General features: G+C 42.6%; 1 protein-coding gene across 1 annotated transcript in view; it reads left to right on the top strand.

The window, feature by feature from the left end:
• SUGCT (succinyl-CoA:glutarate-CoA transferase) overlaps positions 1-23,979 on the top strand; it is a 363,922-nt gene that overhangs the window by 285,923 nt on the left and 54,020 nt on the right. The window contains exon 13 of the mRNA XM_066628034.1: positions 23,825-23,888. Within this exon, the coding sequence (XP_066484131.1) occupies positions 23,825-23,888 (64 nt within the window). The remainder of the gene's footprint in view (positions 1-23,824; positions 23,889-23,979) is intronic.

The raw sequence follows: 23,979 nt of genomic DNA on the forward strand, positions 1-23,979 counted from the left end.
TCTCTTCCAGCAGTTTCATGTAGATGTTAAATAAAATGGCAACCAGAGTGGAGTCCTGCTGCACATCTTAAGCTAAAGCTAAGGTGGTCCATTCAACATCACTGCTGTGGTTAAGGTAAAGAATTGTTAGAAATCTAACTATGAGTTTTTCTCCAGAAATTTAATGTTTGGAAAAAAGGGGAGAAATTGTTTGGTTTTGAGTTTCCCTCCTAAAAGGGGGGAGGAGGTAAGCAGCCCCAAGGACCAGCTCCTACCCACTTTGAGTGGGAAGTTGTTTTTTCAAATAAAATTTGGGACTGGTAGAAAGCTACAAGGGAGTATGATGGATACTATAGTACAGCTGCAAACACGGTGTTTAGTGTGCACGGGGGGGGGGCTGTATCCGTGGATTCCATATCTGTGGATTCACTTATCCATGGATTGGACCCATGGTCCCCTCCATGTACCCACTCCAGAGGCGAGAGGAGCTCTGATCTCCTCGCCTCCAGAGGGTCCTCTGAGCCCCGAAGAGGCCATGCACGTCCGTTTGCAGCCTCTGTCGTGCTCAGACTGAGCCTTAGAATAAAAACACATCACTTCCATTTTCTTCCCAAAAAAACAGGATGTGATTTTTTAATGCCTTCTAAGGCACTATAAGGTTTTTCGAAAAAACCAGAAGTGACTTTTTCATTGTAAGGCTCAGTCTGAGCCCAGCAGAGGCCATGGATGGATGTGCGTGGCCCTCTGCTGGGCTCAGAGGAAGCAAGGGGAGCAGAGATCCCTTCAGCTCTGGCAGGTGGGGGCACTCATCCCTATCTGCCCACAGGCAGAGACTGTCACTTATGCCCAAAATTGCATATATGCAGCAAGGACTAAACGTTGACCCCTGTGGGTCAGGCAAAAATGGGTTAACCACAGGGAGTTCTGGAATGGAACCCCCATAGATATGGGGGCATTCCTGTATTTAATTGTATGAAAACATGGATGTTGCCATTATAGTAGCTGCACACATGCTATCATGCTAAAATACTCTTATTGGAACCACTGATCTTGTTCATCCCTTGAGGAAAAATGTAACTGGGAAAAGATGATGACTGTAAGAAATTTGCTGTTCCAAAACAGAACAAAAAAAGAAGTGAAAGAGCTCACCAAATTAAATTTAGGAACAGAGAAAAATAAATTTTAAAATTATCCAATTTGCCTCAGGCTTTGTGCAGAGGAATGAGCATGTAATTATCAATTACTAACTGACAATTAGTAAAAAGGGACTTGGAATGCAGGTTTTCAAAAAGGGATAATTAACTGAAAGATCTTTCTGAACTGAGGTACTTGAAAAAGTGCCATCTGAAATGGTCTAAGGGTTGTAGGGGCTCTCTATTCCAGATGGTTGGAGCCTGGCATGCAGCACTAATGAGGTTCGAGGGTGAATTTAAATCTAATGTGTTACTGAAAATAAAACAAGGAGAGATAGGAGAGATGGTCATGTGCTTAAGGGTAAGTCAGTTTCTGTTACAGACTCAGTGATCTCTAAATTAAAAGTTAAGACTGTTTAGCCCTCTTATGTGAATCTCCCATTGCTTTGAATAGATTTCAGGTATACTGTCATATTATTTTCCCTCATTGTTTATTTGTATCCTGCCCTTCTTCAAGCTGCTCAGAGTGGCATGTTATTCTCATAATAACCCTATAAAGTAGATTTAATACTGTAAGGTTAGAGGCCACAAATACACAATGAATCTGGGTGATGAGGGATTTGAACCAGGGATTCCTGCATACTCTAGACCAGTGTTTCTCAAACTGGTGGGTCGTGACCCGGTTTTTGGTGGATTGTGGACCACACGACCAGGAAGCTGCAGGGTAAAATGGTGTGTGACCCGGGAGTTGACTCCAGGTTGTGTCGATGTTTAATCCACTTCATTGGCCATAGCATGCTGCTTCCTGGTCCAAAAATCAGATTGTGACCCACCAGTGGGTTGTGACAAACAGTTTGAGAATCGTAGCATGCCATAGCCCAGGCGTGTCAAACCTGTTTCATACGGAGGGCTGAACAGCATTCATGATACCTGCTGAGGGCCAGAAATGATGTCATTAGGCAGGAAGTGATGTCATTATACAGTTCATAACCAAAAATAATCACTTTTTCTCACTTAGGAACTCATTAGCTGCAAATGACAGAAGAGAAAACACACAAATCTTGATTCTATTTCAAGATATAAGAAAGCCCAATTTCAAGTGGACTGCCCTTACAGCAGTAACACCTCAGCATTGCTCAGCAGCTGAGAGCATGAGGGCCAGATAAAAAAACTTCTGTGGGCCCCCAGGCCTTATGTTTGACACCCCTGCCAGAGCCAATGAAATGAGTCTTGCACTGGCGTGACCTGGAAGCAACTTCCAGGTCATGCACCATTTTACTCTGCAGCTTCCTGGTCTTGACAGGCTCCAAATCCACCATGGATAATGCAGTGGGTCACCAAGCTAAGTAGTTTGAGAACCCCTGCTCTAGACAGTACATGTTTGGGACAGTTTACCTGTTGTAGATTGTCTTGTTGTAGGCGCAATATTAATAACAATAATCAGTGGCATACCTAGAGTGTGTTGAGTGGGGACATCTACCCTGGGTGCCAGTTAAGGGGAGGTGCCAAGTGTGGGCTTACTGTTGCAGCGAGCAGTAGTGAATGAAGGGGATGTCTGGGGCTGCACACTCCCCTCTATGGCTCTCTGGGTGTTTTTTGGGCTCTCTGCAGGGGGAGGGGTACGCAGCACTTGTTGCTTAAGATGGCAAGTGCTGCAAAGTTGGACCCCCCCCCTTCCTTGGCTATGTTTAGCTCTGAAATAGAGCCATTCTAGCCTGGGAGTGTAGTGTGTAGGTGACACAGTGATACAGGGGGTGACGTTGCCATGTCACTATGTCACCCCAGATGCTATTAGGTCATGGGACATTCCTGACAATAATATATACTCTAGCTGTTGTACTGCATAGGCTGTCTTATAGGGATTAAGGTTGGGTGCATAGTATTCACTTCATTTCCAGGAAAACAGGTCACTGAATATAATAGGAAAAAGCTCTCCCTTTGCACCAGCATCACATCTTGGGATTAGCTTACGATTCTTATATAAGAATGCTGTTTCACAGATGCATTTGCCATTACATCTCATCTTGATGGCTTCATTGCTGACACATGACCAGATCACTGTCAATAACTGCGAGAAGTCCTGTGTATAGAGGGGGAAGTCTGCTTTAATCAGGGCAGTCCAACTTTTACTGCTAGGGGGGCTGTAATGCCCTGGCCCCTTCCCCCCAACAGAGGTAATGTGGAATTGGTGATGAGGTGATGATGTCACCACCAAATACTTCCAGGTTCTGAGTCACAGAGAAGGAGGTAGCAGGAGAAGCAGGCGAAGGAGGTGGTGTGGTAGGACTTTTCTACCCTCCTGCAGTGCCATTCCAGCTTCTTCGAGAAGCTGGAACAGCGCAGTAGAGAGATTTTTAAAAACCTATGAAGCAGGAGGAGGTGGTGGTTGCAGCAGCGATCCTCAAGGACCACCAGAAAAGTCCTCGTGGGCCACATGTGACCCTCAGGCTGTGATTTGGACCACCCTGGCTTAAACAGAAGGTACTACTGATATGCATTCAGTTTGTTTTGTGTTTGTATTTGGGCAGTATGATGATCTCTATTCCCTTTGAGCCCAGTCCTATCCATCCCCCCTGTGGATGCAGTGATGCCAAAAATGCTACCATGGCATCCTCCAGGAGGCAGTCACAGAGGTCTCTTCCAGGTAAGGGAGCATTTGTTCCCTCATTTGGGGGTTAGCCTCCACAGTGCAGAGGGGTCTACTTAGACCTGTGCTAGTGAATTTGCTGGCACAGGTCCGTGTGACTACATGCCATGGGACTAGCTTCAGGAAGGGGACTAGGATTCAGTGGCCCTTGCTGCAGATGAACCTGCCCCTTCATGGACCCAATTTCCCTTCTCCTGCCTATCACCCTCCCCTGCTCCATCACCTTCCCTTGTCCCTGTTCCGTCACCTTCCCACCCTGTCCTGCCTTCCCTGCTGCCTTACCCGTGTTGGTGGGTCCAGGTGACTTCTCTGGCATGCGCAGGAAGGCTCTGGCCTTCCCACTAGTGCACAAGTCCATATGCTGCCAGAAGTGATTCCAGGACTGCCATAAGGCAGTAGGCACTGACAGAATGCTAGTTCATCAGCACTAACAGCCCATAGGATTTGGGCTGTTTGTTTTAATTACAGAGCTCTTTGGCTCCTTGTTCTTTTTTCCTTTTGGTGACTAGGCGTTTTTGGGCAGGGAGGAGGAGAGTACTTTGAGTTATATGTTTGTTTGTTTGCTGCTACTTGCATTGCATGCAATAAAGCATGCACCATATTTGTTCACCTATAAGAGCTAAATTTATTTAAATGGAGGGAGCCAAATTGCAAGTTCATTGTTTTCACACACGGCTTGGTTTCCTCAGTTCAAATGTAAAAGGATTACTTCGTGTATGGGCTCATCGGGGTGTGCACATTATTTGGGATCTGTGTAAAGGATTGTAGCCTCTCTTGAACCAGATTAATTCCCATTTGACTCTTTGTTGAAGAAAACCCTCTGTCAGTAATAATTATAGTGGCTTAACATAATTATATTGGAACAAATATGATCATGTCAGTCATCCTATTTAAAATTAAATTTTTACTGCCATGATGAGTACAATCGTCTTAGAAACTATATTCACCAGTTCTTTCCTGGATTTGAGTTTTGCCTATGAATTTATCTTTTTTCAATACCATTTAGCTGTAATTATGACATCCATCCACTAACTCTGTAAAGGTACATGAAAACATTTCGAAAGTAGCCAAAATAATTGAAATAACCAACAGTTGAAGGTAAAGAATTGGAACCGGTACAAAAACCCCTCAGGAATATTTTTGATACTTAAAAAACAATGAATAAAGGTTTCAGGGGAATCACCATCAATTCTATTCAGAGTTGCTAAGCATTTGAAAATCAGGCTAATTATTTGGAAGCCTAATTTAGAACTAAATCAGCTTTTTACTCATACTCAAAACCTTGATAGGATGATTTAGAGCCAAATCCAATTACCACACAAAGCAAATAATAGACTTTGAGAATAGGTCCAAGTGTTTATGTGTCTAATGTAAAGTTTTAAAAAAAATTGTAGTTAATCAAATTTCACCCACATTGTTTACTAGCAAATAATTCTTTTTTTTTCATTTTCCTCCCAGCCCATAATATGCAAGAAAGAGTGTACATTTAACTGAATGGAATTCAAATTCCCAGTGTGTCATGACACTGATTATTCTTGGCAATCAATTTTATTGGTGGTGTTTGCTCATCATTAGTGATGGGTTTTTGGGTAAGCTGTAATTGTTCTTTGCATTAAATTGGTAGGCTAGGTTGGAAACAGAATTAGAAAACATAATGTAAAACTCTGCCAGTAAAATCAAATACTTGGAAGCAAGCCATTAGGATGGAAGTACTTGTATAACATCAGATACTAAACATTTTTATTACACAGGCGTTAACTGTGATCCAGTGTCTTCGGTACACTTCTCAGTTGTCCTAATGTACACCAAGAGTTCCATTTGTATAGGGGCTGCTGTGTTCACTTCAGTGGGGATAATGTGTGTTGAGCAGTCTGCAAAGTGGAAGTTAATACGAAGCATTTGCACAGTGGACCTCAGTATAATGTCAACGAGAGGCATTGCGGTGCTTTGGATGACACTTCTTGCAGCCTTGTCCACTAAGAATATTCTTCCTGGACGCAAATGGCACAATCCCAATCTAGACTAATGCTGGCGCAACAACTGCTGCACCACCCTAAGTGTTGCAAAAGCACTGTAAAATGTTCCATGACACCCAGTGAGTAATCAGCACAAGTGTGCGTGGACCTGCTGGTGTTGGATACCAAACGAGCACCAGACAGAGCAGGTAAGCTCCCACAGGCCAGTGCAAGGGCTAGGAGAGGTCTGGGAGGGGGTGTAATGGGGAAGGGGAGGATGGAGACAGGGTCATATCAGGCCCAGGAGGGGGCAGGATTGGCAGCACAGGGGCACACTAAATCCTATCCCCCTTCTGGGCTTGAAAACCTGACACAGGGCTTCTCGGATGTGCACCAGCCATTTGGCAGGAGCAAATCTGCGTAGCCCCATTGCACAGGTTGGTAAAGTCCCCTTAGCCCAAGGAGACCTCCAGCCTATTGGAGTTGGTACAACTCCGTCTGCTTCCACAGGTGGCAGGATACTGTCCATTGAAAGAGTTAAGCCATAGCCCAGTGACCCTACACTTTACCTGTCCCCTTTGGATGACCTATGTGGGGGCGTGGCCCAGACACTATAACTTACCCTACTTCTCCGAGCACACCCTCTCTTCCTCACCGACCACTCACCCGTTGGGATGGCACGCAGTAGGGCTCTGCTGGCATTGCCATCTTGACCACATGGCACATGCAGGACGAGGCAGCTTCAGGGCCTTGTTATCTTTTAAGTTAGAGTAACCACTGATCTCAATCAGATGCTGTAACTATACTTCTAATGAATCTTCTTTGCAACTTCAACCAGCCAATGTTGTTTGTCTTTCTTGATTAGCAGTCAGCCAGGTGTGGGAGGCTCCCTGGGTTGATTCCCAGCAAGAGGGGGGGGTCTGCTGCTGAAGCTACTCTGCTTCCCCGCTAAAGAGGAAACCAGTTTTAAGAAATTCCTCCAACACAGCCTGCTCCTTCCCAGTGCTGAATGCAACATGAGTCAAGCAATCCCACTGCTCTGGCACTGGTTAGGATTGGGCTGACAGTCATAGTGACTGCAGTAGGGGCAGGAGGAAAGCAGCATTGTATCATAATGGAGACAGGCTGCAGCTAATGTAAGCAGGAAACACAAGATTATTGCGGGGCGGGGGGCTCAGTTTCCCCTTGTCCTGCATGCTCAGGACAAGAGCATACAAAGCAAGAGGGAAGAGTGAGCTTGTATTTATTGGCTTCCATTTTGGCAGAACTTTCCTCTTTCTCCTGATATATATTCAATATATGCAATAATATTCATTGCAACTGCGTGAAGGGAAAAGGTCTGCTTTCAGCAGAGCCACTGCAGGGAAGGATTTCTGTGGGTACTGTGTGTGTTTTGTGGCTGCACTTGCAGCCATGATTAAAGGATAGTATCAGAAACCCTGCCTCATAATTTATTTAATGCTTTTCAACCCAAAAAAAAAAAAAAAAAAGGGTTCAATATTTTCAGGTTATGCCATTTTTAAAGAAATTTTTTGGAAGTAGTAGTGTGTACTATTACAGGCATGTCCAAAGCCGCCAAATGGCATGTAGTAAGCACTAATTGGTAATGTTTGCAACCTTAAGATTACAGTGACAAGTTGTTATAAATGATTGTCCTGCTGTTTCTTCGTGGCTGGAAACCATGAGGAACTGGGGAGGTCAGCTGTTTTCTTTATTGGGTCAGTTCTTCAGCCACATTCTTTGAAAGCTGAATGGAACAATCTGAAGAAAAGCTTCTGGTTTTATAGAAGTGAGACACATCTTAAAACATACGAATGGCTTCCTTTGCTGACAGAATTTAGTTAAAGCTGATTATGGAAAAGGTGCTATGAGGAAATTTTATAGAGTCAATGCTCTTTATAAACTATTTGCTATATTTCATACAGTTTCATTAAATGCAACGGTATTGCCGGCAGCGATAAAGACAACTTCATGGCACATTTTGGAAAAGCAGAAATGAAAACCATGTGCTTGTTTCTTCTCTTTTAAGTGTTTTTCTCTACTTCTCTCATCATTAAAGAACTTTGTTAGAATTCACCAAATGAGATCAACAGAGGATGGACAAAATGCACAGTTACTACATATAGATACTTTTACAGGAGCAGGCAATATTAATAAAATTTCATGAAAATTATCTGATGGAAATTATTGAACAAGTTCATTGAGATGTTAAAAGTATTCAGGAGTGAAAGAATGGTTGATTCCAATTGCAGGAAGTCTTGAAATGCTCAGTGATCCTATAACTATATTAATTCAAATCATGTTAACTAGGCACCTGTCATAACTTTTGATTTTGTGGCATTTTTTTCTGCACTGAAATGCCCTACCTTTTATTAGAACCTACCAGCAGTAGCATTTATTATTGGATGATATTATTTGTGGGTGCTTTAGGGGCGGTTCACATATTAAGAATGAAATACAGAAAAGAGAAGTGTGGGTGACTTACGTCTCTATTGTCTTAATTTCTCTTACAATGCAATAAGTGAGACTCTTGGATCTCATCCATAATAAGATTTATAAACTCCCAAATACTGTAACGATTAGAGTTCAGGGCTTTTGTCTTTACATAATCCTCACTTAGGTGTTTTGGTAAAAATAAGAAAAAAAGTGTGAATTAAGCAAAAAAATATCTGTAAGCTTAAATAAGTTATGTGATGTGGTAGAATAAACATCATGATGGACATCTGAAACAGCTTGATGTACAAACAGCATGAGAACCTCCCTTCCACACGAGCACTCCATCACGCAGGGATCACACAGGTTTGTGTGATTTCTCCTGCTTTTCTGAGGAAGAAGAAAGATGTGACCTAGGCCACTGCACAACAGGGTGCAGATTATTTGTGTGGAGGAGGAAATGTCTAACACAGCCATTTTCAATCACTGTGCCCTGGCATATTGGTGTGCCATGTCCACAGGTGTGCCATGGGAGTTTGGGGGAGGGTCATTTATTAGCAGGGCCTTTGGGGGATGTGAGACCCCCACCAGCAGTGCAGTGGGCTTTGTCAATTGTCAAAAAAACTGATGGTGTGCCATGACAATTTTAGTGCCTTGTCAGTGTGCCATGAGATGAAAAAGGTTTAAAAACCACTGGTCTAACACCATTTCCCCGTAACACAAACACAGCACCTCTCTTACAGCTATTAGGCTTCTATCCCACACATGCATGGAGATCTTGGGAGTCTTCAATCCACAAGGCTGATAAGATCCATACCTGCTGAACTTTCACAGTGTATTAGCTTCCACAGTATTAGCTGCCCCCAGAACATACACTAGTTCAGCCATTCTCAACCACTGTGCCATGGCACACTGGTGTGCCGCAAGTGGTCCACAGGTGTGCCACAGGAATTTGGAGGAAAGTCATTTATTAATAGGGCCAATGGGAGATGTGAGCCCCCACTGGCAGCATGGTGTGCCTTGTCAATTGTCAAAAACCTGGTGGTGTGCCTTGACCATTTTAGTGCCTTGTCAGTGTGCCGTGAGATGGAAAAGGTTGACAATCACTGCACTAGCTGCTGGCAATATTTACTGTGCACATAGTGAAGTGCATTTCAGTCACAAATCATTCTGACATCTTGCTCCTTCTCACTCTCAGTTCGTCCATCCACTTGCTCTCCTGTTCACCAAACAGTGATGTGGCTGCTAAATAGTTATTTATTTTTCATTTTCATTAAGCAACAGTTCCTTGCAATAGCACTGATTAAGGGGATGGAAATGTCTTTAGGCTGTGCACTCAAAGGAGTCCACAGTCACGAGTCAATTTCACTAAACTTTGAAGAAGGGAAACAGAGACTGCAGAATCCCATTTTCAAAGTGTAACAACTTTTAAGAGTGGTGCAACTGCAGCTTAAGTCAAGTAGTGGGGAAAACAGAGAAATATACTTTGTGGCTCCTCTTCAAGGAACAGGACTGGTGGAAGGACTTTGTCTAGAGAAGGAGAGGAGAGAGAGAGAGAGAGAGAGAGGTAAAATGGGCTGATACATTCTTCTGAGATTCCTCTTTATTTGGACTCATTACTAACATTATTAAGCAGCCTTCCATCACTTCAATGTACAAAGTGTGTTACAATTATGTTTGTCATAGCAATCCAGTGAAGTAAATTCAATTGAATTATAATCATTTTTTCAAAACCTATCCAAAGCCAGGCATTTATGCAAAGGGTAACGTTGGCTCCTGAGAGTTGTTTCTTTTTTACATTGCTGTTGCAGGTCACCTGGAGGAAATATACCTCAGGTGCTACTACTGTCACCTGTGGGATTGCCCTCAACTGTGAACAGAGCTTTATCCCTGATAGCAGCTGCATTATGGAGCTTACTCCCAAGTAGACTCTGTCAACTTGAAAAGAACTGCATTAATTTTAAGATTTGCACTTTCTCTGCATAGTTTTAAAACTGATTGTATGATATCTTGCTTGTTATAAGTCACTTTGATGATCTGTGTGCCAGAAAAAGTGGGATAGAAATAAACTGTACATCCTTCAACTCTCTGAGAGAAGAGAGCCTGTTTCCAGGCTCTGACAGAAGTACTGTTCTAAGTGAGAAGTTTCAAAAATACTAATATAACATACAAATTTCATTCTTTCTGCCAAGATTTTGGTATGCCGAAAAACATTCAAGAAAATTTTCCTGTGATAGATGACGTTTTTGATTTTTGTGTGATGGAAGCCTGTTCGTGGGGTATCAAGTCTGGCTGAACCATACTGTCATTGGATGCTCAGGAGATGGCAGTATTTAACTGTCAGAAAGGTTTTCCACCTTGTAAGGTTTTCGTTACCGAATAGCCACAGAATCTTCCTTTCTTCTAAGGAATTCCGACTGAGTTTTGATGCAAACTCTGACTTCTTCCCCCAGTAATACTGGAAATAAATATACAATGTGAAGACAAGCTGCTGCAAACAATTCAGCATTCATGTTACTTTTATTCTTTTATGGTTGTATAGTTGATCACACTTGGTTGGACTTCATGCTTAACTTTAACTGTTATTTGGCATTTTATTGTTTCAAATATAATGCATTTTGGGGGGCCAATTCTAAACATATGATACTCCAGTTTAAAAACAACAACAAAGACTGTATAAAGTATCTTCCTTGATAATGCCTCAAAATTTTGACTGTATTATAAGGCTGTACAAGTGCAAAAGACTGACATTTGTGGACTTCACTTACTTGCAAGCAGGTCCAATGTATGGTTTGCCATAAAACCAAAGTGTTTTTAAAGTTGCTTTTGTATACTTCTCTTCAGATGTATTTTTAGTTTAAGGCCCAGATCCTAACCAACTTTCCAGCACTGGCATAGAGATGCCTGTGGGGCATGTGCTGCATCCTGCAGTTGGGTGCCACTCATGGGGGCCTCCTAAAAGTAAGGGAATATTTATTCCCTAATCTCAGAGCTGCATTGCCCTTATGTCAGTGCTGGAAAGTGGGTTATGATTGCGCCCTAAGAGAAATATTACTGGTGTTTTGTTTTTTTAAAAGTATTTTTACAAGTGAAATAAACTTTTTAGATTATAGACTTTGGGCAGGGAAATAAGATGATATTCTTAAAATCAAAACAGGACTCTTAGGGCTAGTCTTGCACCCACTTTTGGTCTTAAACTGAGGTTTCATTGCTTCTTTAGACAAAAGAGGAGACACAAAGCAGGGCTCCCATAAGGAGCTAATGGAATAGGAGAGCTCAGATGAAAGAAAAAAGAAACTTTGCTTCTTTGCCTTGGCTAGCTACAGTTGATTAAGAGCCCTCTCCAAACCTTCCCATGTGCTCAGCAGTACAGCGGCACTGAAATGGTTGCCAGTGTATCCTTTGGGGCCAAGGAATTAGCTGGATGTCTCCTTGGCATAAAGGAACTTCAGTTCCCTTACCCCATGTTGAGCATGGCTAGCCCTGAAGGGTCTACTCAGATCTGCGCCAGCCCTTGTGCTGATGCAGAACCAAGGAGACCCTTGTTGGGCTCCGTGACTCTGAAGGGGGAATAGGATCAGGCAGTAGCCTTTGCCAGTATCCTCCCTCTCCCAGACCTGATCCACCCACCAGCCTGCCCTCCCTCTATCCCATTCCATTCCTCCCTTTCTTCCCCCCGCCCTCCCCCCACGCTATAAATCCTCTCTACCGTGTAGCAGGGATACACACTGCCTGGTGCTCCACGGAGGCATCCTTCCAGCACTGAGGCCCAGCACCAATTGGCGCTGGCCTTTCTACCTGCAGGAAAGTTCCTTATGACACTTTTATGACACCCAGGGCTAGCATTGGAGCTGGAGCACCAGAACTGGGCAGTACAGGATCAGGCTGTTGGCAATCCTAATGAATAAATTAAATGCTCTGGTTCTCTAATGCATTGTGTTCGTTTATGAGCACCATATTGCAAGCATATATGTTATCCTGAAAGCCAGGAAAGGCCATGTGGATTTTAACTTCTTACTTATTCATATGTTATGTCCTATCTATAAAACTTAAAATAAATGCTTTTTAAAAAACAAAAAGACAACTCCTAGAGTGTTGGACTACAAGTTAAAAATGAGAGTTCAACATAAGCAGGAACTGAGAAGATCATTAAAGTTATTACTTTGCATTTATATTTTTAATAATTGAGATTAATGAATGAGTAGTACTGTTGATTTTTTGATGCATGGCTTGTGTCTAAATTTTGTTTTGTGAGAGACTGCTGGTTCTCTGTTAGCAGTGCTTCTTTCATTGCGTGCTAAACCCATTAATGTCAATTTCATTGCAGATTTCTAGACTCATGTCTCCTGTCTTCATTAGTCTTTCTTTTTCCTTCTTAAATCCTTATGATGATTTGGGGAACATTTTAAACAGATTTTTATGCAGTTAAAATAGAGAGGAAGAAGAAAGAGATATAACACCAACAGGTAGGTATTGTAATTTTTCCAGTAATCATAGGTTTTATGTTTTCTCTTCAATTCATCTGAAAGTTTTGGCATTAATTAACTTAAAAGAAAAAAAAACATCCGTTGAAAGTCATTGCAAACAGAGAGCTGTAACGTGAGACTGATGAATTAGTGTGTGTTGTGTTTCACTGTATAAACATATACATTTTCAAAATATGGTTGTAGCATTTCTCCAAATTGTAATCCATTAAAAATGATATGTTTTTCCCCCTTTTGAAAAATGAACCATTAGCATTTCTGGCTTGCTTCCCATGACGGAAAGAGGGAAGAAACTGCTGCTTTGAGTTTTCAAACTAGCTTTTGATTCTTGTCAATTCTTTATGTAACTGTGGTTGCAGTCTTGTGTGCATTCATCTGGGAATAAGCCCCACAGAACATTGAATGTCTCTTCCCATTTTCCCTTATGATGGGGGTGGGCAAACTTCAGGCTTGTAGGATACACTTTATGTTTTCCCAGAATGCTAAAACTCACCAGTTATAAAATAGTGGCTGTAAGGCTGAAGGCAGATGCAAAATGGTGGCTTGGGAGGCAGAGCCAATTAACTTTTGAACTCTGTGGCACACTGAGAATCTGAATATACAACTATGAATCTGCATATGAGTAAGCATAGATTAGGAATTATAGCCCCAAACGCTAAAACTGGCCAGCAGAGTTGCATGGGCAACCAGTTCCTATTAAGAAGTGCTAATACTCATATTTTAAGGGTCACAGTATCACAAGGCTTGTTATTTATTTACTTATTTATTTTTCACATTTTTAGTGTTCCAAGGAGCTCAGTGATATACAGAGTTCCTCCAGTCCTGAGCTAAGTGAGGCTGAGAGATAGTGATTGGTCCTAGATCACCCAGGAATGTGATTGAGCAGGGATTTGAACTTGGCTCTTCCAGGTCTAAGTCCAACTTCCAAAACACTACATCATTCAATGGCAGTTGTACAGTTTTACTTGCTATTGTTAAACTATTGAGAGTCACCTGTACTGTCACCTGTCCGTACATAGTCATCTGTCACTAGTTCCTGAACAACTCTCAAGCCATTCTTGTTCTGCTTTTTTTTCTGAATGCATTGAATTGATTTGAATTGATTCAGTTCTAGCATCTCTAAAAGGAGAGATGCCAAGAAGCAATTCTTCCTGACAATGTTGCCCTCTGGTTACTTGATGGCAAAAGTGAGTGGGACAGGTGTGGTTTTTCTATATTAAGAAAAAGTAATACTGCTGGAGACTTGCTCATCTTTATTAGTTACTTCATACTTTTCCAAGTTGAGCCCAAACATTAAAAACAGGTTCCAGGGCTGAATCACAGTTGATGTTAACCAACTGTGGGTTCACCTGTAGGAATGAAAACACAGTTACTATATTGTCACATGCTCATTATCTGATGAGCATGAATCTTAGGAAGGCATTTGAATAAAAGGACTCTAGATGCCCTTATTTTTCAGCTGTTTAGAATGCACAGACTCTCCTTGTCACTTTACTTTGTTTATGTCAGTGGCCTACTCAGTGTACAGCAGTGTTTCTCAAACTATGGGTTGGGACCCACTAGGTGGGTCACAAGCTCATTTCAGGTGGGTCCCCATTTCAATGTGTATTTTATTTTTAATATACTAAACTTGATGCTACCATGGTACATGACTGCATTTGGGGAAATGTTACACATATGTACTTTAAATAGACTACTATGTATATGCTTTTAACAACAATAGTCAATGTGGTTTATTCCTGGGTAAGTGTCGTTAGGATTGCAGCCTTTGGGAACTTTGGGGAATTTTTTAAAAATAGATTAGCAACTGCTTGGGAGGGTTCTTCTTTATTTTAAGTAAATTTTTAAACTTATTCATTATACACTTTTAATTTGGTTTGATTTTGTCATATGGGAGTGTTAAAAATATTCCAGCTTGATGATGTCACTTCCAGACATGACAAAACCTCTAGGTTAATGGCATCACTTCTGGTGGGTCCCGACATTCTAAATAGTGGCTCCCAATGCTAAAAGTTTGAGAACCACTGGTGTACAGAACCCACAGCCTGACAGAATGTAGAGTGCCTAGGCTGTGCCAGGCTAATGGTAGCAATATGGGGTTGGGGAAGGGGCAAAATGGGACAGGGAGGAATGCGGGTGTGTGGGGGCTACAGGTATGGGGTAGATCAATTGCTAATGGTGTATGCTGGATCCTATTCTCCTTTTTTTGCAGCCTTTCCACCTCCTTCATCTCCTCAGACTTGTGCCAGATGCACAGCTGGCTCAGACAGACCTGTTATAGAGGCTTATGGAGGGGTAAAGAGATTTAAACCCTCTTTCCCCTCTGAAGTCTCCCAGTTATGCAGGGGATGGACAGAGTGGATAGAGAGCCACTCTTTTCTCTCTTACATAACACCAGAACCAGGGGACATCCACTAAAATTGAGTGTTGGGAGAGTTAGGACAGACAAAAGAAGGTATTTATTTACCCAGTGTGCAATTAGTCTGTGGAACTCCTTGCCACAGGAAGTAGTGAGGGCATCTTGCCACAGTGGTGAGGGCATCCTCCTTTAAGAGGGGATTGGACAAATTTCTGGAGGAAAAGTTCATTATGGGTTAAAAGTAATGGTAGGTATGTGCAAGCTACTGGTTTTAAACATAGACTACCTCAGATTGCCAGATGCAAGGGAAGGCACCAGGAAGCAGGTTGTTCTCTTTTCTTGAAGCATTTGGTGGGCCACTGTGAGATACAGGATGCTGGATTAGATGGGCCTTTGGCCTGATCCAGCAGGGCTCTTCTAATGTTCTTATGATCCATACCCCCACTTGGATACAATATGCTTGTTTTCAGCGTGGCTGCACAAGTGGAGGAAGGGAAGGATAAGATTGGGCCATAAGAGAATATGGATTTTTCCTGTATTGTACAGCAATATGCCATTAAATTGCCTTCTTTCTTAAGACTGAAGAAATAAGTTGATCAACATTATCTATTGAAAATACACATTTTGAGATACAAAAAAAATCTTATATTGGGTTTTGCAAGTAGAGTATCATCTGTAAGCTGTTTACATAAATGTATAGTTTCATGTTATTTGTATTTTGGAAAGGGACATAAAACTGTAAATAAAGAAGTTTGACAATATATGGGGGGAATTAAAAATGAAGATACGATTCCTGCTCTTTTTGAAATCATCCATCAGCAAGTAGACAGTGAATGTTTTTAATTTTGTTTTCCTCTGTCCTGGAATCTGCAGGAGTTCCTTGCCATGAGTCCTTGTTGACACGCTGTTGGCTTTATTTCATTGTGCATTAATTTTTGTAAATATAAATAAGTCAAGAACATACGCTCAATTCATTAACATTGTTAAAAATTCAAACTCTGGGTGCAGAAATGTGAAACAGACTCCTCCATAGTGAGGCTTTGATGAGATCTTGTATTAGCAACAGAAGTGGGAATGAATGCCTGAAGGCCATGATTCAAATCCCACTGCAAATCAGTATGTGGTGATAGGCGGCTGCCAGCAGAGCACATCCCAGGCCAGTAATGTGTTTGGAGCTGGCTCATCCCACAGACTGAGAGGAAGGCCACGCTTCTAATTAATCCAGGCAACTGCCTCCTCCCAACTCTGGCAAGATGGCTTGAGAGAAGCTTTGCAAAACTTTTGTTTCTTGGTAAATTGCATGAGAGTCTGCACCTTTTTTGCACGGTGTATTTGAATATGTGAAAAAATAGCCACAAATTAGAAACACAAATGAAGATCCCCAGTCCGAACTGCCCTCACCAACTCCATGGCTAAATTCAGTCAAGAAGTCCAAGCTAATCAAGCCACTCCAGAGGTAGCAACTTGGTAGAGTGCAAGACATCAGAAGCACCAATTTAGGGCATGGAACGAGGAATCAAGGCATATCAAGTTACAAAAGAAGGTTCCTTGATGAGCTCATCCCACAAAAGATTGCTTGTTCTGCATGCTGCCTTGCTATTGAGATTGTCATTCATTGATCCTGTGGTGCTGCAGGAAGCACCCCACTCAGGCCAAGAACCACTGTACCATGCTGGCACTCATGACTGGTAACTGACTGCTCCCTTCTCTTTTAAGTTTTCCCTTCCCTTCTTCCCAGCTTCCCTTCATTGAGCACAATTTTGAACCGGTTCTATAGTATTGTTGCCAACACTGCTTATTCACATGCGTGCATGACTATTTCTAGACAAGTCACTCACACACACACGGGTCTGGATCTGCCCAACCCAGAATTAAACACAAATTGGGGGGAATCAGCAATTTTTTGAGGCATATTTAGCAATGTCTGACAGTTTTGGAATTGTTGATGTGGATAGCAGTGTGAACAAACTCAAAATGCCTCAGATTAGGTTACTAGTAACCTTGTCCCTCGTCGGTATTAGTCAGTACTGTACTAGTCAATACTAGTCAGTACCTCATCAGTACTAGTAATACTGAGCTTTTCAAAGAAGATAGAGTAGATTAAGAAGTACAGGTGTGCCCCTGTACCTGCAGGGTTTCTGTTTCTGAACCCCCCACAGATACCCGAATCCGCAGATAGAAGGGGATTCCCCCACCCTTCAGCTCCCCTTGCCTCCTTTGGGTTTTCTGAGCCCCGCAGAGGCCATGTGCATCCACTAGTGGTCTGTGCAGGGCTCAGAATGACTGTAACTAGCAAAAAAAGTGACTTCCAGTTTTTGTCAAAACCTAAAGTGATGTTTTGAATGTCTTATAAGGCTTGGGGAAACCCCAAAGGGAGTACAGTGGGGGTGGGGTGTGATCTGTAAGTTAAACTGCCAATATGGGATCTGTGGATACACCCCCCCCCACACACACACACACACAGGCAAACAATGAAAAGGCAGGTAAGAGATGTAAGTTACTTTGCCGTGAGAAATCAGTTATAAAGAGAGGCAGGAGCTGCATAAAGCTAAAGGAGTAAGAGTGAAAGACTGTAGCCATGCTGAGATTCCTTCCCAGGCTTCCTGCAAAAAGGAGAGATTAACAGGAGACTAATCTCCTAAACGCAAGTGCTGAGAGATAAGGCTTTTCAAAAGGAGAGAGACAGCATTGTTGTGTTGTGGCTCAAAGGGAAATAGTGATTACCAGTCTACTGAGTAGAGTAGCCACTGTAGAGGCTGTAGAGTAGCTATTGGGGAACTCCTTGCCACAGGATATGATGATAGCATCTGGACCGGATGCCTTTAAAAAGGGATTGGACAAATTTCTGGAGAAAAAGTCCATCATGGGTTACAAGCCACGATACGTATGTGCAACATCCTGATTTTAGAAGTGGGTGACCTCAGAATGCCAGATGCAAGGGATGGTATGAGGAAGCATGTCTCATATTGTCTTGTGTGCTCCCTGAAGCATTTGGTGGGCTACTGTGAAATACAGGAAGGTACAGGAAGCTGAACTAGATGGCCTATGGCCTTGACCCAACAGGGCTGTTCTTATGTTCACTGCAGTGTCCTTCTGTGCAGCATAGTTGGGCTGCATGGACTTGTGTTTCAGGGAAAAGGAAAACACAATAAAATGGTGCTCTTTCAAGGTGAGGGTAGCTACCAGAGCAAGAGGCTTTCCAGAGTGGGACAAGCTTTTTAGCAAAACAGAGAGAGTGGAAGCTTTCAGTGGGGAAGAAAGCACCACAAAGTGAAGGGAATCTGTATGGGGAAGAGACCATCAAAACACACTGCAGCCTGGGCACCTTGGCAGCAGGCATGGTAATCTAAAATGGTGCAGGCTTCTACTGGGAAAGAGACCACCAAAACACAGCAAGGCCACCCCTAAGAGATTAAGAAGGGACAAAGTTCTGCTTCCAGAGCAGGGATAGTTATAGGACTTTGTACAAGGAAAATAAAAGCATTCCTGAGTGGACAAAGGTATCTGATACTTCTCCTGGGTGTGTAGCTAATAGTTTCCTGATTCAGACTGAGCGAAGGTATGTCCTTCCAGGAGAAATAAAAGCTTAGTTGCAACCAATCCGAGATGTTCCTGCAGGATAAAAGGTATGTTAAGATGTGTTGCTGGTGGGAGAGGCTTCCTGAAGATAGAATCTGAAAAGACTGTCCACGTGAGCATAATAAACTTAATTTATTATGCAGCAGGAATTATGCTTGCAGAGCAAAATTATATAAAGATGGAATACAAAAGTTTGCAAGACTTTAGAAGAAAGGAGACATATAGATGCCCCACAGCACCAGAACCTTCCTTCCCATTTTTAGTATGACCTCTCCAAAGAGTTCAGCCTGAACTCCCTCCCTCCAGAGCAAAGTATTGCCTAGCTCCAAGGAAATGTCAGCCAGAAGCCAAAATGGGTTTAGAATAGATGGCATACGTGCTGGACAAGAGAAGATGTTGGCAACCATACAGGGTTTTGCCAAAATAAAGGCCCAAAGCGGGTAAGCATATTTGGAGTAAGGGAGCAAGAACATCATATGTAGGCACTTAATCTTCAGTACTTGTTCAGTATTTTTATATTGTCTACAAAGAAAAAATGGGTTGGAACAGGAGTGAGGAAAATTGCTCAAGACAGTTTAATAAAAATATATGAGCTTTCAGAAGTAAAATATGTCATGCAGTGAGACATAGATATAGGTATGATAGTTATGTTGCTGTGTTGTGGTCCCCATATGGGGGATGATAAAGTGGGCAGATTATATGTCGATGTTCAAGATCACATGTTTACCAGCTGAAGAGAGTTAGGGCCCGATCCAGAGCCTTTGTGCTGGTTCACCGACAGTATGCACTGTCACAAACGTGCCTTACATGTGCCTTACAGCACGTTTGCGACAGTGCATACCATTGGTGAGCCGTTGGCGAGTCCTTACTGTGGGCCCAGCGCCAGAGCTGGCCCAGCGTGAGCCCACACTGGGCCAGCTCTGGTGCTGGACCCGCATTCTGCTGCCTGGCAGTTGCCTGGTGGTGGAAAGGTGAGTGGGGGTGTGGGGGAGGTGGGGAGGAGGTGTTCTGGGGCAGGGGGAAGCGGGGGAGGGAGGGGAGAGGGCAGGAAGGAGGCGTGGCAGAGGGAGCAGTGAGGGAGGGGTGGGACCGGTGGAGCTCTGGTTCACTGGATCCTGAGGCCCATGTGGGACTGTGCAATCCAACACGGGACTCTCTGATTCTGCAGCAGCTCTAGAGCTGCGTAAAATCAAGTAGGCCCATTGCAGGGCGGCTTCCCTTACCTGAGGAAAGGGGATGAAAGCACTTTTCAACAGTGCGCTCAATAGTGTGCTGCCTGGAGCCTTCCAGCCATATCATCAGCACCCTCAGGAGCAGGTACGCCACTGTGGGAGGCAGCAGGAATGAGCTGAGAGTGGAATGGGGACAGGGAGGGGGCAAAACTGGGTGGGAGAAAGGCATGACAGGGAGGCTGTAGGAGAAGGTGGAAAAACTTGCACAGAAAGATAAAATGAATTACAGTTGCATGTTGCAATTATACTCGTGCTGCTAGAATGGGTGACAGCAGAATACACAAAGAGTTATGAAGAAAATATTTACCTGATTGTGGGTCCAATCCTATCCAACTTTCCAGCACTGGTACAACCACAATGCAGCCCCGAGGTAAGGGAACAAATGTTCCCATACCTTGAGGATGCTTCTGTGACTGCCTCCCCACGACATGATGCAGTGCATGTCCCATTGGCATGACTCCACCAGCACTGGAAAATTGGATAGGATTGGACTCTTTGTCTCCTGACAGGATCAACTTGATCTGTAAATCTGTACAAGGGCCTCAGAAGAAAGGGAGAAAAATGAGTTGGATAAAAAAACAAACAAACGCCTATTGAGTATGCTCAAGAGTTTTCACTTCAGCAGTATAACGGCATGTGTCAAAGCCTCCCCGCCCACAACTTTCTGGGGTGGCTTTTTAAGGACATAAGAAGCTCCAGATGGAGAGAACCTCAGATGTTCCAGAGTGTGCTCACAGAAGCTCTGCCTACCTCTCACTAGATTCTGACCTTTCCTTAGACTTAGAGCTTGTGCTTGATGTACTTCCCACCCACTTCATAGCCAGGCATAATGGGTACCTTAAAGCTGGCTCCAGTGTGATATATAAACAAACCACAATACTTACTTGGCAGTTGAAAGATTGATGATGTTCTTAAAGGAAGGCTCTTGGGAATACACCACAGTGTGCAGTGTTGGAAAATATGTACTGATTATATATATATATATTGTACAGAGAAACAGGTGAAGCCTCTATGGGCTGTCAAAAGCAAAATGAAATATGAATATGAATGATACTGTGCTATTGTTATTGGTTCTTTTACTTGCTGTTAGGTTACACAGTATGTTGGTGAATGTTCAAGACCTCTTGACTATTGAGATTTGTTTTTCTTCACAAATGCGAAAGCTTATATGCAGAGTTGCATATAATATCCTTAACAGAGGAGGTTTCACAGCAGTATTCTACGAAGCTGAACTACACAGTATTAGCAAGATTTGAAGACTGAGTATCACATCATTGCAATTATTCTTGTGTGTATAGACAGAACAATGACGTACAGCCCAATCCTAACCAAATTCATGTGCTGCCCTGCAGTGGGGCCAGTGCAGCCTCTATTGGATCCAGCGCCGGAATTGTGGCTGCTGGAGGAATTAAGCTAAGGAGATGAAGGGTAAAGCCCCAGCAACTCTATGGGCTACTTGGATCCACACCAACTTTATAGTTCTATAGCTGGTACAAGTCTGGGCCATCCCATGCAGGCTTTCAGGTGAGGGAAGGGGAATAGGAAACGTATTTATAAGTTTGTAATGAATACTATGTTAGCAAACAGTTGTATATGAACATGGTCTGTATCAGATCTGTGAAATAAGCAATTTCAAATGGAGTATACACATTTTAAGCCAAGACAAGACACTGACTTTGCCAAAATATTATTTGCTAAATAAGCAGGTGTATAGTTATTACCAAATGAGTGACAAGCAGTGGTGTTAATGCTCTGGATTAATTTTGTTCTTGTAATTATTTTTAAAAGCTGAGAAAACAGGGAGAACAAGAGTTAAAATATGTCATTATTTACATGTGAATGTTTGTATGTCTGTGGGGCTTTCATATTATTAAGAGCAAATGAAGCAAGCTTTGAAATCTATAATAATTAACTTTGTCCAGGAAAATAGTAAAATTAGCCTTTGACATTATTATTCCCTAGTTGTTTTCTCTTGGTTTCACTCAGGATGGAGTAATATATCCTTTTGAGTGTTTTCATCACAAGCCAAGAGGAAATGATGAAACAGTTGATAACATGTGTGGTGAAATATATTACATTTCTTTTTGTGCTTTACTTAAATCAAACATAGAATATTTGTGCAAAGTAGTGTAAAGGTTGTAGATAACATTGGGTGAATTACTGTTTGTCATAAATTAAGGTAATTGTTGACGGCTTAATTGTGTGGAGAATTCCTGGTCCAAAGATTATACTGAAAGCTCCTGACAACTCAACAGCCAAGGAATAAGAGGGCAGGTCCCCTTATGGATTAGGAACTGATTGAAGTACAGGAAGCAGAGTGGGTGTAAACGGGCAATTTTCATAATGGAGAGAGATAAAAATCGCTGTGCCCCAAGATCCATCTTGGGATCAGTGCTTTTCAATTTGTTAATAAATGACCTGGAATTGGGGATAAGTAGCAAGGTGACCAAGTTTGGGGGTGACACAACTTTTCTTGGTGGTGAATCTAGAAAGGATTGTGAAGAGCTCCAGAAGAATCTCTCCAAACTGTGGAAATGGGCAGCAAAATGGGTGACAAAATGGGAGATGTGCTTCAATATAAGTAAGTTGGGGGGGCTCGCTATTTGGAAGGGACCCCCCCCCCCGCAGATACTGAAAACTGCAGATAAGCAAATCTGGTTTTCAGCTCCTTAAACCCTACAAAGGGGACCAGAGATGTGCTGCAGTTGCATCCAGAGGGCTTTCTGAAACCCTTAGAGCAGGGGTGCTCAATAGGTGGATCGCGATCTACCGGTAGATCGCGAGGCAAAATGAGTAGATCGCGGAGTGCCGACCCCCCCTTTAGGTGCCTCTGGGAGGAAATGCTGGGAGTAAGGCCCATTGTACTCAATGGGGCTTACTCCCAGGTAAGTGTGGCTAGGATTGCAGCCTCATAGCCTAATCCTAGGCATGTCTACTCAGGAGTAAGTCCTGTTATACTCAGTGGGGCTCAAGGTACACCAACATACATTGTACACATAAATGTTATATGTTATGATGGCGCGAACATTGTAAAAAAAACTCTGGTAGATCTCTGGGCCTTGCTGGGTTTCAAAGTAGCTCTCGAGCCAAAAAAGTGTGAGCACCCCTGCCTTAGAGGCTGTGTGCATCTGCCCATGGCCTCAGTGGGCTTCAGAATGGCCAAAAAGGCAAAAAAAAAAAAATGCTACTTCTGGTTTCTGGTTTTTTGATGCCTTATAAGGAATTGGGAGGCCCGGGGAAGTCTTGGAGGTTGAGTTAGCAACAGAATGGCTTTTGAAAATCCTGGCCGAGCAGCAACTTGACTCCATGCAAGCTCATCCCAGCTTGCAAGCAGTTTTGTATCTGAGACCCGATATAGCTCAAACAATTTTATTTGATAATCTAGGGTGCAAACTGAGAATTTACAATGCAACCATGAGAGCAGCAGGAATTCCCATTTGTTTCTGATTATCATTATAAATAAGATGAATTGTAATCAGATTGATCATAATCTAAGAGAGAAATTCATGTTAACTTCTGAAAAGCCATTGTTTCTGCGGGAAGAATTTTGTTCTTTCCCACATCATCATCCCCAGCACTATCAACTGGGTAGCACAGACATAGGAATTAACAATCAGAGATTTGAAATTATGCAAATTGCAAAACTGGTGTGACTGAGGCTAGGAGCACCTGTGTTTATCTTCTGAAATATGTAGTAAAACTCCAGACATTTTATTAATTAAAAACCATTAACCATATAGCCTTCCAAGACAACTGTGTGAGCATAAACACCACAGAAGTTATTGGCTCTTATTTATAGATGTCTATAAACAAGATACAAGAGATAGAATAGTTGAACTCACCAGTAATAACTCTGATGCATTGAATAAGCTTTCAGTCCACCATGTGCAAAGCTAATGCATCCTATGGTCATCCTGGGAGGGCACCATGTTGTTCATTATATCTCTCTGAATCGCTGATTATAATGCTTTATAAAACCAAATTACCCTTATTTATATGTTATTATATTTGAATGTTTTTAAGGTTCTGTACAATGGACTCGTGATGGAGATGGATCATCCAACAGCAGGGAAGATAGCTGTTCCAGGTTGGTATAATTATTTCTTTCCTGTATGATCCTGTGCCCTAAATCAGTAGTTCTCACACTGGTGGGTCGCCACCCACCAGCTTGTGTAAAA

This window comes from Tiliqua scincoides, chromosome 5 (genome assembly GCF_035046505.1).
Source record: "Tiliqua scincoides isolate rTilSci1 chromosome 5, rTilSci1.hap2, whole genome shotgun sequence".
Classification (NCBI taxonomy): Eukaryota; Metazoa; Chordata; class Lepidosauria; order Squamata; family Scincidae; genus Tiliqua; species Tiliqua scincoides.